The sequence below is a fragment of the Canis lupus genome, chromosome 5 (genome assembly GCF_003254725.2).
Source record: "Canis lupus dingo isolate Sandy chromosome 5, ASM325472v2, whole genome shotgun sequence".
Classification (NCBI taxonomy): domain Eukaryota; kingdom Metazoa; phylum Chordata; class Mammalia; order Carnivora; family Canidae; genus Canis; species Canis lupus.
In genome coordinates, this window is record NC_064247.1 from 34225035 (window position 1) to 34242687 (window position 17653).

The 17653-nt window shown below is 44.9% G+C and overlaps 1 protein-coding gene across 4 annotated transcripts in view; it reads left to right on the forward strand.

The window, feature by feature from the left end:
- The window catches only part of CFAP52 (cilia and flagella associated protein 52), a 41454-nt gene extending 23854 nt beyond the window's left edge, over positions 1-17600 (forward strand). For 2 of the 4 annotated variants that reach the window (XM_025428386.3, XM_025428385.3), the window contains 6 exons: positions 5505-5653; positions 7793-7938; positions 10531-10682; positions 13140-13242; positions 16259-16370; positions 17224-17600. In XM_025428386.3, coding sequence (XP_025284171.1) covers positions 5505-5653; positions 7793-7938; positions 10531-10682; positions 13140-13242; positions 16259-16370; positions 17224-17399 — 838 coding nt within the window. In that variant the 3' untranslated portion in view covers positions 17400-17600. Of the gene's footprint in view, positions 1-5504; positions 5654-7792; positions 7939-10530; positions 10683-13139; positions 13243-15490; positions 15590-16258; positions 16371-17223 lie in introns of those variants that run through there. The other 2 variants (XM_025428387.3, XM_025428388.3) reach the window with 2 other exon arrangements.
- The last annotated feature ends 53 nt before the right edge of the window (positions 17601-17653 follow it).

The following is a 17653-nucleotide window of genomic DNA, read 5'->3' on the forward strand; positions in this document are numbered from 1 at the left end:
GCTGAGTGCAGAGCCCAACATGGGGCTCCATCTCACTACCCTGAGATCATGACCTGAGTCGAAACCAAGAAATGGACGTTTCACCAGCTGAGCTGCCCAAGTGCCCTTATATGTTTCTCATATTGAAAACAGCTGGTGCTTCCCACCAGGGTGATCTTTTTTGAGATTTGGTTGGTCATTTTCTTTTCATCTTACTTTTTTCCTCTTTTTCTTTTTTTTTTAATATTTTTTAAATTTAAATTCAATTTGCCAATATATAGTGTAATACCCAGTGCTCATCCCATCAAGTGTTTTCCTCTTTTCCTAAGGAGCTCAGTAGAATCAATCTGTAAAATTACTTGGCCCTGGGGGGCCTTTTCTAAGAGTCAATTTTTAACTATCTCTTCAAATACTTACTTAGTTACTGACCTACTCAGGGTTTGTACCTCTTCTCCCCCCAGCCCCCGCCCATCTCCTTTTTTCTTGTTTTTCTTTTTTTGTGAAACAGCTTTATTAAAATATAATTTACATGCCATAAAGTTTACCCATTTAGAGTTCACAACTCAATGTGGGTTGTTCTTTTGTTTTGTATTTGCTTGTCTGTTTGTTCACATTTACAGAGTTGTGAGGCTATCATCATAATCTAATTCTGGAACATTCCATGATCCCAAAAAGAAATCTATCCAGGGTTACTACCCATTCCTGCTTTGCTCTCTCCTCCATCTCCCTGCTGAGCTACGGAGAAAACTGAAGGAAGAGGAAGAACATGGGGTACACCAGCATCACGCAAAGGACTGCATTTTTCCTTTCCTTGAGGATTCAGTTAATGTACATTTTTTTCAGCTACTAGTCCTTCATGTGCCAAGGCATTAATCTATTGGGAAAAAACCAAAACGACTTCTGCAACATTCTGCTATCACGTGCCTATTTGCCTATTGCATATGAGCTAATAATACATGTTAGAGACATGCACTGTAGCAAAAGAAACTATGTCTCTTTTTGTATTGTTTTAGGCCAGCCTTGGTCTTTTCATAGAATTTAATCCACTTGTGCTTATTTCTATCTAATGAGTTTATAGATATTTTCTATATAGTATGTTTCTTCTTTTTGTGTCTCCTTTTTTTTTTTAAGATTTTATGTATTTATTCATGAGAGGCACAGAGAGAGAGGCAGAGACACAAGCAGAGGGAGAAGCAGGCTCCCCTGCAGGAGCCCAATGCAGGACTCAATCCCAGGACCCCAGGATCATGACCTGAGCCCAAAGCAGACGTTCAACCATTGAGCCACCCTAGAGTCCCTGTGTCTCCTTTTCTTGTCTTGTGTTGTGTCGTGATCATGTTTTGTGGTTGTACCTTCCCCTCCCTGACTTCACATGACTTGGAAACTATTCATGGTATTGTTTGTTAGTTATCAATCTTTAAGTCATAAGTATGTATATTTGATATAATAATTTATGATTATGATATTGTTTCTAGTTCTTTCTAGATATTGCCTGTCTGTTAATTCATTGGTATCATAGTTTCCTTTACATTTTTAAATATTTTATTTGTTTATTTGAGAGAGAGTGAGAGACAGAGATAGTGAGAGCATGAACAAGGAGGAAAGGGAAAAGCAAGCTTCCCACTGAGCAGGGAGCCTGACACTGTGCTCAATCCCAGGACCCTGGGATCCTGACTTGAGCTGAAGACAGACAGACACTTAACCAACTGAGCCACCTGGGTGCCCCTAAATTTTTTATTTTTTTATTTTTTATATTTTTAAAGATTTTATTTATTCATGAGAGAGAGAGAGAGAGAGAGGCAGAGACACAGGCAGAGGGAGAAGCAGGCTCCATGCAGGGAGCCTGACGTGGGACTCGATCCCGGGTCCCCAGGATCACGCCCTGGACTGAAGGCAGGCACTAAACCGCAGAGCCACCAAGGGATCCCCCCCCCTAATTTTTTTAAATTAATATTTTATTTATTTATTTAAGAGAGAGAGCACAAGAAACCGCAAGCCGGGTAAGGAGCAGAGAGAGAAGCAGACTCCTTGCTAAGCAGGGAGCCTGATACTGGGCTTGATCCCAGGCCCCTGAGATCATGACCTGAGCTGGAGGCAAGTGCCTAACCTGCTGAGCCACCCAGGCGCCCTAATATTATAGTTTCCTTTAATACTTTGAATATATTTTAAATTAGTTGCTTTGAAGTCTTTCCAACACCTTGATCTTTTGATTGTCTGTTCCCCAAATAATATTTTCCTATTTCTTTGCATATCTGCTTACTTTTCATTGAAAACTCAGCATGATAGATAATACATTGTACTAACTCTGAATTCCCTGGTGTTCTCTGAGGATTATTGGCCTGGACTCAACCTGCAAATTTTGTCCTTCTCACAGAATGCGGCAGCTGACAGTCTTATGGCTTCCCACTGTAGCTTTCATATACAGGTTCTGGGTACTCCTGCATGCTTGCAGAACTTAGCATTCACCCAAGGATTTGTGCAGAGATGAAGCTCATCCTCCCCATGGTTTCCTTGCTTCTAGAGATTTCCTCTTAATTCTCAGCTGTTCTTAGGACCTCAGGTCCTGGCTTCTGATATTTTTAGCCTGTAAGGTCCAGCTTTCTGCCTTGCAAGCTGAACCCAGTTGATGAATGTATTCAGTTAAAAAGTCCAAAAAAAAAAAAAAAAAAAACAACCAAACAAACAAACAAACAAAAAAAAACAAAATACCACCCGCTCAGATTGATCCCATGTAGCTCTGTCTTCAAAAATAGGATCCTAAAAAAATAAAAAAAAAAAGATCAATAGAATTTTTTTAAAAAGAAGAGTCCTCTCTGGTCTGTGTCTGCTTTTTCCTCCTCTTGGATTTTCTCCCATGCACATAGACTTTAGCTGTCAGATGGGAATTTAGGCAATGTTTATAATTTGAATTTAGGTAGATCTCTTGCTGCCAGGATTTCCCTCTTTAAATTTTCCAGCCCTTGGGGTGCCTGGGTGGCTCAGTAGGTTAAGCATCTGCCTTTGGCTCAGGTCATGATCCCGGGGTCCTGAGATCGAGTCCCTGCATCAGGCTCCCTGCTCAGTGGGGCGTCTGCTTCTCCGTCTCCCTCTGCCCCTCCCTCCCTGCTCATGCTCTCTCTCTCTCTGTCATATAAATAAGTAAAATCTTTTTTTAAATAAATACATTTTTCAGCCCTCGACTCTGTTAACACGTCTTTAAACAGTTTACCTGGCACTGCTTTTCCGTGGCCCCCGCAGCTGTGGGAGTCAGGGGCATCCTTGGATTAGCCAGCAACACGGTCATGATTCTTAACCCTTCCCACTTGCACTTTTACAAGAACAACTGCTCCCAGGTTTCTGCTTACTTTTAAACGCTTTCAGCATCTTTAGGATTTTAGGTTCTCGTTGTTGACCCTGTTTAGTGCTTCTGCTTGCCATCTGCAGGAAGGTTTGTGTGACCACTTGGTGCCTACAACATCACAAGAGCTACCCCCTCCTCCTGATTTTGATACTTTGTGTTTCCCTCTGGTTCTGTCTGTCCGCAGGTTTTATCTGGCTGGTTTCTCTTGGTCCTCAATGTTTCTGGTCAATTTGATGGTAATCTGTTCCTGCTTCCCTGTATCTACCTCTACCTCTACCCCTGTCTCTGGCATCTGCATCCGTCTCTTCATTTCACAGGATTTTAGGTGGGAGATATGTGGGCCCAGGGAGCCGTCTTGATCTGATCAGTTTGGTTTTTTTTTTTCCTGGAATTTATCCTTTCAGATCCTAAACTAGGGACAGTCTACTACTGGAAAAGTTCATGTCTGAACTAGATTCCTGAAGAAGTAGACCATCCGTCAAGGGTAGGGAGAGTTTGGAAAGTTCTCTAGGTGTGCTCAAATCCATGATATTTGACTTTCATGAGGAGTCCACATGCCTCTTTAAAAGCTCACTTTCCTGGGAGACCTGGGGGTTCTCAGGGGTCGAGCGTCTGCCTTCAGCTCAAGGTGTGATCCCGGGGTCCTGGGATCGAGTTACGCATCAGGCTCCCTGCAGGGAGCCTGCTTCTCCATCTGCCTGTGTCTCTGCCTCTCTCCGTGTCTCCCATGAATAAATAAAGTCTTTTAAAAAATAAAAATAAATAAAAGCTCACTTTCCCCACAGGAGGGGGTCCTTCACTGAAGGCAGTGTCTTATATAAAGCCTCTCTTATTTTAAATAAATATTATCCTCTAAAGTTGGCTTGATTTGATCTGTGTTACTCAGGACTGTCTGGCAAGCAGCTGCATCTCCTCATCCCATTCCAGCCCACATTTTTTCTAGGTAACTAGTCCAGCATTATAATTATTTCTCTTTGAGCCCCAAAGCTAAATCTATGGAAAAAGATCCATTTATTTTTCTATTAATTCCAAAGAGAGATGGTCTTAAAATATGAGCTCTTGTCCTGAATGTGCCTTTGATGAAATGTAGACATTTCTTGAGAAGCATTTACATCTAAAAGTTAGTTCAACCTCCACAGAGACTGTAGCTATAAATTCATATTTATTAAGCAGCTGGGCTTTATTATACTCGAGTATTACTCCTTTTTCTTATCCAAATTGAAATAGCCTGTAGTTTTTGATGTAATAGTATTTTTCACTTTATTTACAAGTTGTCTTTTAAAAAAGCAGGGGGTACCCGGGTGGCTCAGTCAGTGAAGTGTCCTACTTCAGCTCAGGTCATGATCTTGGGGTCCTGGGATTGAGCCCTGCATTAGGCTCCCTGCTCAGTGAAGAATCTGCTTCTCCCTCTCCCTCTGCTCCTCCCCCTGCTAGTGCTCTTTCTTTCTCTCTCTCTCTCTTAAATAAATAAATAAAATCGGGGATCCCTGGGTGGTGCAGCGGTTTGACGCCTGCCTTTGGCCCAGGGCGCGATCCTGGAGACCCGGGATCAAATCCCACGTCGGGCTCCCGGTGCATGGAGCCTGCTTCTCCCTCTGCCTGTGTCTCTGCCTCTCTGTGTGTGTGTGTGTGTGTGTGTGACTATCATAAATAAATTTTAAAAAAAATTAAAAAAATAAATAAAATCGTTTAAAAAAAAATAGACCGACTACTCTGGGCTTCGCTTCCTTGTCCAGAAGCTCATATTTTCTCACAACCAAGCAAAGTACTGCTCCAGGTTATCTGCAAACATAAACTCTAGCACCTGTGTCTTTTTTCTCTTTGAAATTATGATGACTATTGTCAGGAAGAGTTTGTTTAGTGTCTCTTAATATCAACATCTCACAGACCTATTTGATCTCCAGTCAACCAGGACACTTAAAGACTTTGAAATTGGCATTTCCCTCCCGAGCACCTTTGTCTCAACCTGTCTCCTCCGGGCAAAGGGCTGCAAGAGATGATCCACAGATGACTTCTGGGCGTTGAATGCCATCTTACACAAGGTTTCTGTAAGGCCATCAGGCTTTGAGATACTTGATGTTCCCGATCCCGGCGCGGTAACATCTGAGAGTCAAGTGTGCACCTAAGAATCAGTGTGTGTCTTGTGTGGCTGCACCTCTTTATTCTCACGGTGGCTCCTTTGCAGTGGCACCGCCGAGCTGTTTGCCACCTGTGCCAAGAAAGACATCCGAGTGTGGCACACGCTGTCCAACAGGGAGCTGCTGCGGATCACTGTGCCCAACATGACCTGCCACGGCATCGATTTCATGAAAGATGGCAAGAGCATCATCTCGGGTAATGTTGACATCCTTGGGCTTTGCCGTGGGCTTGGGTGGTGGCTTTGGACCTTTGTTCCTTCTACTGGCCTCTCCATATGGACAACCTGGAGTGGCCTCCCATTGCTTCCAGTCCAGCCTCTCTGTGGAGTTCCCTTCCAGCTAGGAGACTTTCTGAGCTCAGAAGGACCAGAAAGCAATTTCCCTGCCCCCGACATTGCTGCGTATAGTGTGTGGCTTTCCCTTTCATAAGAGAATTTAGTCATTCTATTACCAGATGGATTTTGAAGCCTTGGTGAGTGCAGGGCACCTATGTGTTAGAACCCTTTCGGTTGTTTGAGAGATAAAAGCCCGACTTAAACTATATTATGCCTCAAAGAGAATTCACTTTTAACTCAATTGATCCTCTCACAGCAAAGTATTTTAACGTAAATCATAGACACCATCATATTCCACCTCCAAATACTTTAGTTTGCATTGCTAAAAGTAATATTTTCCTACAAAATAATAATTTCTTTTTAAAATTTATTTTATTATTTTTAGTTTATTTTTTAAAAGATTTTATTTATTTATTCATGAGAGACACGCACACACACACACACACACACAGAGAGAGGCAGAGACACAGGCAGAGGGAGGAGCAGGCCCCATGCAGGGAGCCCGATACGGAATCGATTCCAGGACTCCAGGATCACACCCTGGACCAAAGGCAGGCACTAAACCACTGAGCCACCCAGGGATCCCCAAAATAATAATTTCTTAATATCATCTTATGTTTGGGGCACCTGGCGAGCATCTGCCTTCAGCTCAGGGCATGATCCTGGGGTCCTGGGATTTATATATAAATATATATCATCTTATGTTCAACTCATATGCAAATTTCCCCAGTGGTCAAAAAGTGAATTCACTTGTTCACATAAGGGAAAAGTCAAGTGGATCTCTCTTTTTTTAAAAAAACTTTATTTATTTGAGAGAGAGAGTGTGCACGCAAGCACGAGCAAGGGGAGGGGCAGAGGGAGAAGCAGATTCTGTGTTGAGCAGGGAGCCTGACGCAGGGCTTGATCCCAGGACCCCAAGATCATGACCTGAGCCGAAGTCAAGACGCTTGACCTACTGAACCACCGAGGCACCCGTCAAGTGGATCTTAGGTGCAGCTGTTGAAATGGTGATATCAGTAGCTCATCTCACCTCCTCTTTCCCTGGCTCTGTCTCCTCCCCATTGGCTTCTCCTTTGGTCATGTCTTCACACACAGTGGCCACCAGAAGCTCTTGGCTTCCGGCATTTGCCTCACCACAGATGGCGCTCACCACAGCGCACTTCTCATCATCTCCACCCTTGTCCCAGCCATCACCATCCCTTAGATTTCTTCTAGTGGCTTCCTACCAGGTCTCCCTGCCTCTATTCATGCCACTTCTAGGTTCACTGCTAGGTCCCCGAAGGGGTGTACCCAGACCCTGCATAGATAATTGATTGAAGGGAGCAAGAGTCTGAGGCCAGGGAGGAAGCTGTTACAATCCTCCAGGAGAGAGATGCTGGTGGCTTGGTTGAGGGTAGGCCCAGTGGAGGGAGGGATTGGGAAGTGGGCAAATTCGGGATGTTTTTTAACTGTAGAACTTATAGGGCTTGTTTATTGATTGGAAGTTGGGTTGGGCTGGGTGGAGTTGGGTGGTTGGAATAGAGAAGAATCAAGGATGACTCTGAAGTTCTTGGCTTAGACAACTGGATGGATGATGGCAACTTTTATTGAGATGGGGAAGATGGCAGGAGTCAGGGAAGGAGCATCAGGTTTAAAATAGAGGGAGGGGTAAAAAACCAACATGTGTTTAGAGATGTTAAATTCTCTACCCAGATGCAACCAATATCAGCTAGCACAAGTTTTGCAACCCACAGGATCAGTGGGAGCTGGCCTCCTTCCTTCCTCCCCACCCCAAACGTTTTCTCCTGGGGTTGGGTGCACCTACAGGCAGGTGTGGCCAATTTGGGGAGTCAGGAGCAAGAGGGATATGATTCCTGGCATTTGGGGGGGACTGGCCACCTTCCCCCATCACCACCACTGCTCCCCAGTCCCGACTCCTTTATGATTGAGGAGAGCCAGAGTCGGCACCAAGACTAGGGGCCTACTGATCCTGCCTCTTTCTTGTCTCCCTTCCATGCCAGCATGGGACGATGGTAGGATCCGGGCCTTCGCCCCAGAGACGGGCCGGCTGATGTATGTCATCAACAATGCCCACAGGATCGGAGTGACAGCTATCGCTACCACCAGTGACTGTAAACGGGTCATCAGCGGCGGTGGGGAAGGGGAGGTATTGTTCTTGAAGGCAGAATCTTTTTTTTTTTTTTTGGCAATAGCCCCTAGTTTAGAGCAACCGCCTTACAGGAAGCTACTTACTTGCGTGTGTGTGTGTGTGTGTGTGTGTGTGTGTGTGTGTGTGTGTGTGTTTAACCTATATTAGGAGTCAGGCAGAACCAAAGTAGGATTTTGAAGAAACCCTAAAATACATTGTAAATTAAAACTCTAATAACACAAACACACAGATAAATATACCTGTTCATGAAAGAACATTCAAGATACAGACATGAAAGCATTCTATACAGAATCGGGCTATGAATCAGGTGAGCGTTTTGCCAGAGTTTTGGATTTGTTTGTTCTTCTCCTTCAAAGACTATAGTTACATAAATTGTCTCCATCATATCTTTTAAAGGCAATGCTATTTTTAGACTCAATTCTTTCATCTACCCAGATGTGTGACCATTATTTCAGAATCGTCACACTTGACCTTCGCTCCCATCATTGGCAGGAGCCTGAAACATCTTCCATTCACACATTCTTCTCACTGCCTCCCCAGCCACCCCCACCCCCCACCTCGGCTTTCTCTGCATCCCCCACCCAAAGCCTGCCTTTCTCAAGAGAGAACATCTTCTTTTCCTTTCTTATCTTCATGCAATTATAGGAATAACTTATCAGAGTGGAGAAGGATCTAGCATCTTCATGAGGCCTTTAGCAGAGTTGAGGGCCAAGCAGGTTCCAGGCTGAGTGTTTGGGCTCCAGGAGTCAGACTGTCTGGCTACAAATTTTGCTTCCACCACTTTCCAGCTGTGTGACCTGGGGCAAGCTCTTCAACCTCTCTGCACTTCCATTTCTTCTATATAAATGGAAAATAAACAATCAAGACTCTGATTAGTAAGATGTCTTGCGATGGTTTGTACCAAGTCTTCAAAATCTGATGTGCATTTTGCATTCAGAGCACATCTCCACGTGGACTAGCCACGTGGCAGGTGCTCCATAGACCCTTCTAGCCTTGGACCCTCCCCTGCTCTCTGCCTACCACCCCCTCGAGGGCTTTGATCCCTTCCCTTAGCTCTTCAGTCATGCTGTTGTCAACACCCTCAGCATCCTTGCTAGCTCCCTCAGCCTTTTGGGGCATCTGCCCTGCCCCTGCCCAAACTTGGCTTGGACCAGATCATCTGCTTCTAGGGGACTGAGCCCCAGCTGATGAGAGCTGCTGGAAGAAATCAGACATTACAAATTCATTGCCCTTGGCAGTCTTTTCAGAACACCACATCAGCTCTTCTTCCCATTCCTCACTCAGCTATTATGGACCTTCCTTCCAAAAGACATTCATTGTTAAGTGCTGGAGACCAGGGCTGCTGTCAGCATGTGTGCACGGGTATGAATTCAGCAGTTCCTGAAGTACTCAAGTATTTCCATTTTCATTGGTAAATGACCTTGCCTGAGTTGCAAAGACCCCAGTCCCACCACTTTACCCCCTCTCCCTTTACCCCCGCAAACATAACCTAAACCCCCTGCAGTCCCACAGCTTAAAGGCTAACGCCCAGAACATCCAAAGCTCCAGGCCTGGGTGCTGTTTGGCTGCTGCCCATATCGTATGAGTTAGAAAATTTGAGTATTACTCTTGCTAAAGACTGAATGTATGCCTCCACACATAGTGGCTTACAAGATTAGAGAATTATTCAGACACAGCTCATTTGGGAGAACTTCATGCTTCCCCATCTTCCTTACTAAGGAAACGTCTTAGGATGTTTTTCTTACTTTGCTTATGGCTACTTTCCCCTTTCAGGTACAAATAAGTTAGCCCATTATCACTTATCCTAACCCTAGTTTCTAGGGTGTTGATACTATTCTTGTATTCTTGTATTGTCTTATGTTACTGAAGCAAGATAATCTCTGCTCTTCATACCTTCCACAAGTCCAACATGCTCGATATGAGAAAGTGTAAGCATCTGACTACATTATTATGCTTTCTGGTATGGTTGTGACAGAATGTTTATTTATTACAGGACCATACAATGACTTCCCTTTTACGTACCCCTTTTATTACAGTTAGGGCATCATATTGACCATTTTTGAAATTTTGTGGGTAGAACCAATGACCTATGAATTTCACTTCATGATAGCAGGGGGTTGGCAGTCAGAATATATTTGTTGTAGAAAGCGGGTACTGGCTTTGATAAGGTTGGGAACCATCAATTGAAAACCATTAAGCCTGAGCAGCTGATGTGAAGTTTAAATATGGCTCTGGGCACCCAAGAGCTTTCCTGATGGCACCAGAAGTCTGAGAGTGATGCTCAGCAAAACTGAGCAGATATGCTATTTCGCTTGCTTTAGCTAGCAGCAGGTGTCTGATAAATTTCTCAGCCTTAAAAGTAGATGTAGGTTTAGGATTATTGGTAGCATTTTCCTGGCTCCATGGAAGGATATTCCTGCTCTGCAGCTTTGCATTCCCGCCCCACTCAATGGAGACGAGAACAGCAAATTTAAAATAAGTCGAGTACAGTAGAGCTGAAAAAGCATATAAATATGGGGGGGAAAGTATATATTTTAACCCCTTCAAGTCCCAAGTTTGTGTTGAAAGCCTATGCTTTGTGGCTTCCAGGTGAGGGTGTGGCAGATAGGCTGCCAGACCCAGAAGCTGGAAGAGGCCCTGAAAGAGCACAAATCCTCCGTGTCTTGCATTAGGGTGAAGAAGAACAATGAGGAATGTGTCACTGCCAGCACGGATGGCACTTGCATCATTTGGGACCTGGTGTAGGTACCCGTGGTGGGGAGGACAACATGATACACACCCAGGAATCCCAGCATTTTTATGGAACTTGAGAGAAGATTCAAACAAAGACTAGAAATCTTTAAGGCAACGGTCAGGGGATGTCCATCTGAAGCCACTCCTCTGATGTTTACGGGTTTGTTCAGGGTTTACGGGTGCTGGTAGAAGGGATACAGTTTCCCGGAAGGGCTGGATTTTAGAAGATTCTGGACGCACGGGCAAATAGCTTTCCGGTCACACACCGCGAAGCATGATTGAACTTACATGAATGCAATCCTAAGAATTCCCCCCCACCCCGCAAAAAGGGAGAGGGAAGTAATGTCATAGGCAGTTCCTATTGTTGTGCCACGCAGTGTGACCAAGCCCAGAGTGAGCTCTGCAGAGTGAGCCATGCGGGGTGGAAGTGGGGGACTGGTGTGACTTTATTGTTGGGAGTCCACAAAAGGTTTTCAGGGGTGATTTTTTTTTTTTTACTATAAGCATTTTAGCTTTGTGTATTTATTTATTTTAAAAATATTCATTTTTTTTACCATAAGCATTTTAGCTGTGTTTATTGATTTATTTTTTAAGATTTTATTTATTTATTCATGAGAGACACAGAGAGAGGCAGAGACTCAGGCAGAGGGAGAAGTAGGCTCCATGCAGGGAGCCCGATGTGGGACTCAATCCCAGGACCCCAGGATCACGCCCTGAGCCAAAGGAAGATGCTCAACCACTGAGCCACCCAGGCGCCCCAGTTGTGTTTTTTAATTTAGAATTAGGCCCTATTCCCCTAACTCCCTCCTCCCCTGGCAACCTCTCTTAATCACTCCTAAGATGCCTTGCCTCTGCACATAACTGCCTTAGAGAGACTCAGATAAGTCTAGAAACAGGAGAAAAAAGATCTAAATATAGGAATGGATATAGGTACTACAGGAGAATAAGGAACTTTCTAGACTGGAGAGAAGAGAATGGGAATTAATGCAAATGCAGAACACTTTTTATTTAATACACTGAAAAACAAAAATGAAAGAAACCTGCCTCCTGGTCCTGCGTGTCTCTCACTTTGATGTGCCTTCCCATGGACCACCTGGGGATCTGGTTAACATGTAGATTTGTATTCAGTAGGTCCAGAGGGGCTCCTGAGATTCTGCATTTCTAACCAGCTCCAAAGGGATGCCCCTGGTTCAAGGACCACACTTGCGGGAGGTCTTAGCCTACACCTGAACTCCCCTTTGGTAACACACAGAACTAGAAGGTAGGGCGTCTCTCTCTCTCTCTCTCTCTTTCTTTTTTAAAGATTTTATTTATTTATTCTTGAGAGACACAGAGAGAGAGGCAGAGACACAGACAGAGGGAGAAGCAGGCTCCCTGTGGGGAGCCCGATGTGGGACTTGATCCCAGGACCCCGGGATCATGCCCTGGGCCAAAGGCAGGCGCTCAACTGCTAAACCCCCCAGGCGTCCCAGGTAGGGCGTCTCTAAAGTGATATCCATGGGTTATTTGTGATCACCAAAAATCCCTGAAGCCTGCCTGCTGTATTGCAGAACTATCTGGCTAATTTGTGCTAAAATCTTTAAAAAGTGGCCATCCCAGATGCCAGGTTTGAAAACTGCCATATTGAGAAGAAACCATGCAGAAGGTGCATGTTTTCAGCCTGCGGAGGCTGGCCTGTGAGATGGCCACCCATTTCCTGAGGGGGAGAAGCCATATATGTACATATTTGTTAGCATGGTAGCTACCACAGTGGTTTTCAAACCGTCATGCACAGGAGAATCAGCTGGGATGCTGATGAAACGGGCCCATCTGTGGGCCTCATCCCTACCTGCTAGATCCAAATCCTTAAAGGTGAAGCTCAATAATATCTATTTTTAAAAACCCATCCCCAGGTCACCTAGGTGGCTCAGTCAGTTAAGGGGGTGCCTTCAGCTCAGGTCATGATCCCGGGGTCCTGGGATCAAGCCCCTCATCGGACTCCCTGCTCAGCGGGGAGCCTGCTTCTCCCTCTGCCCCTCACCCCGCTCATGCTCACTCTCTCACTCTCAAATAAAATCTTTAAAAAATGTCTAAAGAAAGATAATAAAAATAAAAACCTATCCCCACACTGTGTCACTCAGATGGTAGGAACCTTTACTTCCACATGGTAGCCTCAAGAATAAGGTGGCTTGTGTGGAAGGCAGCAGGGTAACTCTGAACTCAGCCCCTCCCACTTCACTCTTGCTGGAACTTGAGGCTTCCCCTGCAGTTCTGTGCTTTGTCTTTGGAAAAGGGCCCAACCGGTGTCTTCTGAGTGCCCCGCAGGTGTGCTGAGGAGATGCCAAACTGGAGCCTGCAGAGGAGCAGGAAGTCTGTCTGGGATAGATAAACCAAAGCAACTCCCGCTTGCACCAAATCCACTTTGAACAATACATCTCCTAGGGAAGAGCAAGTCGAGCCTCACGGCTTTTGTGTCTCATTTTCAGACGTCTCCGGAGAAATCAGATGATCCTGGCAAATACCTTATTCCAGTGTGTTTGTTACCACCCGGAAGAGTTCCAGATCATCACCAGCGGGACAGACAGAAAGGTAAACACTCCCAGCAGGAGTCAGGGCCCTTCTGGTGCAGCGCAGACTCAGTAAGGTGCTGTGGCTGAGGGAGCAGCTCTGGGGTTGAGCCCCAGGAATTCAGAGCACAGTCTTGCTGGGGACCAGCTGCTCCGCTTTGCAAATGCTACATCACCTTTTGGTGTCTTTGCTTCCTTGTCTGTAAAGGGCTGATTTCACAGAGTGACGTGAGCGCTAAAGACATGCTTGTGTGTAATGCCGATGGCGGGGGACCTGGCCCATAGTAGCTATGCGCTAAGTACTGGTTTTCATTATTAGGGCATTTCTGAGCCTAGAACCAGATTGCCCAAACCAGTTGCCCCCGTGACTACACTCAAGTGGAATGACATGCTCTCCTCTACTTCACCAACATATAACAAATCTCCTTAGCTGAGGAGTCCCTAGCCTTGGGTGAAGGTTGGTCCCTCTTTTGGGGGGAACCCTTCCTTTTGGAGCAAGCAAAAGGCTTCAGGAGAGAGGTGCATGGAAGGGCAAGGATGCTGGGGTGTCAGCTACCCTCCTGGCCACATCAGATCAGCCAGGACTCAGTCCAGTTACCTGCACATCCAATTAATGGATTTGGATTCCCCTAATTCAGACTTGGAGATGACTTTGAGATCATCAAAGAAGAGATTGTATATTTATCTTTTCACCAGCTACAGAAAAAGTAAAGTTGGAAGTATAAAAATATTGTAGGAGAAATACTAGAGGTACCTCTCTCTGCTCCCCCAACACCAAAGATAGAATCTAGGAAGAGGAGGCAGGGAGCGTCTGGGGGGCTCAGTCGGTGAAGCATCAGCCCTCAGCTCAGGTCATGATCCTAGGGTTCTGGGATCGAGTCCCATGTCTGGTTCCCTGCTCAGCAGGAAGTCTGCTTCTCCCTCTTCCTTGGCATATCCCCACCCCACTCATGCTTGCTTGCTCTCTGTCAAATAAATAAAATCTTAAAAAAAAAAAAAAAAAAAAAAAAGGAAAGAAAATAGGGTCACCTGGGTGGCTTAGCGTCTGCCTTTGGCTCAAGTCATGATCCCCAGGGTCTTGGGATCGAGCCCCAGGTCGGGCTCCCTCTGGCCCTCCTGCTGCTTGTGCTTTCGCAAATGAATACAAATAAATAAATAAATAAATAAATAAATAAATAAATAAATAAATAAATAAATAAATAAATAAATAATCTAGGAATGGGTCTTTCCCTGTTTAAGCTGCCAAGGTGATTGGGAACTACTGTCTGAAGATACTTTGACATAAAAACCTAAGAAATGCCACCTGTGTGGGCCAGGGTTTGCCTGACACAGAATGTTTAGGGGGGAGCACCCAGAGTTCTGCTTGGTTCTAGTTCCTGTAGGTTGGCCTTGGTACTTCCTTTGTGTCTTGTATGCCCAAACTGGCTTTCATCTGCCCACTCCCCAAACCCATTTCACTTCTGGCTTAAGCAGGCTTCCTCTTGGAAGGGGGGTGGAAAGGATATTAGGAAGTTAATCATGATGTCACCATAAATGCTATTATACGTGGTTCATAAAGTTTCCAGATTTGTGTCATGTTTCCCCACATTCCAGAGAATGGGATGGTTTATGAGTTTAGGAGACTTGAAACAGGCTACTGTCCTCATCTGAGAATTGTCACCAGAATATTCAAAGCATAAATCATACATCGGTACAGCCACCGCGAGGCCTGGGGACAGGACGGTGTCCCCGCTGTCAGGGAGCTGGCCAACTTTCCGTAGTGACCGTAGGTAGGAGGGGATGGATTGGACAAGACACATGGAAACAAACATGTCCCTGAACAGCGGGCTCATATGTGAACAGACGACATCAGATGGTGAAAGGGATAAAAAGGAAGAATAGGTCACACAATCCTGGCTCAGTGGATGGAAGCTGCTTTAGCTAGGATGCTTGGCGAAGGTCTCCTTAAGGAGGGGACACTTGAGTTGAGGTCTGAGTGGTGGAGGACTCGCCTTGCTTAGCTCTCTGGGAAGACCATCCCAGCAGAGGGTAAGCCTGAGGGAAAGCCAAGGCGCCTTAAGGCTGCTCAGAAGATGATCACTTTGACTTTGGCCAAAAGAGCAGGCCATCAGGCACCAGCTGCCTAAGTGGGTGTGATTCCTGAGAAATGAGATTTCGGGCATGCTTCTATATTCCTTTATGCTTTTACTATGAAAACAACCTTTTGTTAAAGTGACCAAGCATCAGTAGAAATCAATAAGATAGCTTAAAAATTTTTTTTTTTAAAATAGCATATACAATTTCCGGCTAGATTCAGAAGAATACAGATTCCTGGCCTCACGACCTGAATTGTGACCCAGCAAATTTCTATCAACACAAAATAAGAAGAGGTGAAATGCACGCAAAATTCACACTCCTGATTCCTGGTCAAGTGCTTTGTTTAGAAAGAAATTTTCTCTTTTGAAGAGGTTGTACATTTATAAGGTTCAAAGTTCAAAGAGTATAAAAGCAGAGTATTCAGAGAAAAATCTCCCCCCTAACCCAGGAGGGGACCATATTGTCCGTTTGCCTCTAGACCCCATCCTGGGGGGGGTGGGGTTCACTGCTTTGAGGCAGAAGAGAAAGTTGGGGATAGGATGGAGTCAGGAAGAGGGGGTGGTCAGCCGCAGAGAGCGGAGCCTGCGCAACTCCTGAGCTGCTCCTTCCCCAAGCAGCTGGAGGGGGCTGCTTCCCTTTCACCAGGCCTTCCTTCTTTTATAGCTTGCTCCGGACTCCCAAGTGCTTCTTCTCACCAAAAGCACTTTCTGTCACAATCCGGGCTTACTGGCACATCACCGTCTCTCTAAATAGAATGCAAATTGAAAAACCAGTGCTAAAAATATGAAAATGCCTTCTCCACCCCCTGCTTGAGCCTATTTATAATTTTCAGCCGATATATCATCCCAGGGTGTATTTTTGCCACCCTTCTATATAAAGTTAGAACCATCTTTTTGTTGGCATGGCACGGATGCTGCCACCGAGCCGAATCCGGCCTGATGGCTGTTTTTTCTGAATTCTAGATTGCTTACTGGGAAGTATTTGATGGGTCGGTAATCAGAGAGTTGGAAGGCTCCTTGTCTGGGTCAATCAATGGAATGGATATTACCCTGGAAGGAGTGCACTTTGTCACAGGTTAGTCCTGGGGTAGGAAAAGAAAGCCAAGCCCTGCTTATGTAAATGGGAGCATAGAACTCCCAAGTGGGAGGCAACAGGAAGTGATGACAAAAGTATCTACAGGCCCCTGTGATTCAGATTCAGGCCTGAACACTGCAGCCCGAGTGGCCAGGAAAGTAAGATCCAGAAGTCACGCTTCAGTGGGAGGAAACGTCTGCCCATGAGCCTTGGGGGGCACACATAAAAGCTGAGCCTTACATTGCTTCCTTTTTTGCATCGGTGGCATCGGTGACAGAAATGGTCTGGATTATCCAGCATGCCTTGCTCTGTTACTTCCTACTGCAGTCTTAAATGTCCGCTTTTAAATCAGCATTTCCAGGGGGCATGGACCATATAACATGCCTCTGACACCATCAATGATCATTTCCTGCTGGGCCCTGACTCTTCAAGACATTAACAAATAAATGCTCCAAAGTTTCATAAACACATTTACTTATGGCATGATATTAAACCACACATTATGTGATCATATACACACACACACACACATATATACATATACACATATACTTGTAGAGAAAAGACTGGAAGGAACTAAATCAGTGTTATTAATAACATAATAGTTAATCAGTGTTATTTCTGGGTGGTGAGATAAGAAGGATGTCACCTCTTTATGTTTCTTTCTTGTAAAATTTACTACAGCAGATCTAGATTTTTATAATCAAGGAAAAGAGAAATATAAAGACAGATTTTTCTCCCTTTAAATTGGAACACGGGGGACGTGCTGTAAATTATCCAGTTACTCGAAATCAAGGCTGTTTCTCCCTGTTCTGTTGCAGCAACGCCAAATACACCTGTTTGTCTTTTTCAGGTGGAAATGACCATCTGGTCAAAGTTTGGGATTATAATGAGGGTGAAGTGACTCATGTCGGGGTGGGACACAGTGGCAACATCACCCGCATCCGGATAAGTCCAGGAAATCAGTACATCGTTAGCGTAAGTGCTGATGGAGCTATTTTGAGATGGAAGTACCCATTTACCTCATGAGGCCTCAGAGATTTCTGGGATGCACCACCGCGTAGGGTTCTGTTGAAAGTTGACCTTAGATAACTCCCAAGACTGGTTTTTTATTTCTCCCATCCAGGATTTTGTTCTTTACTCAAAATATGTTAAGTTTCCCTTTTTCTTTATAGGATGCATTTTGTATTCTTAAATTGTATATTAAACTTGGAATGTGTTCAAGAATAAGTTGTCCAGAGTGTAATTAAAAGGTTTTTATTATAAATTCCCTGTTGTCGGTT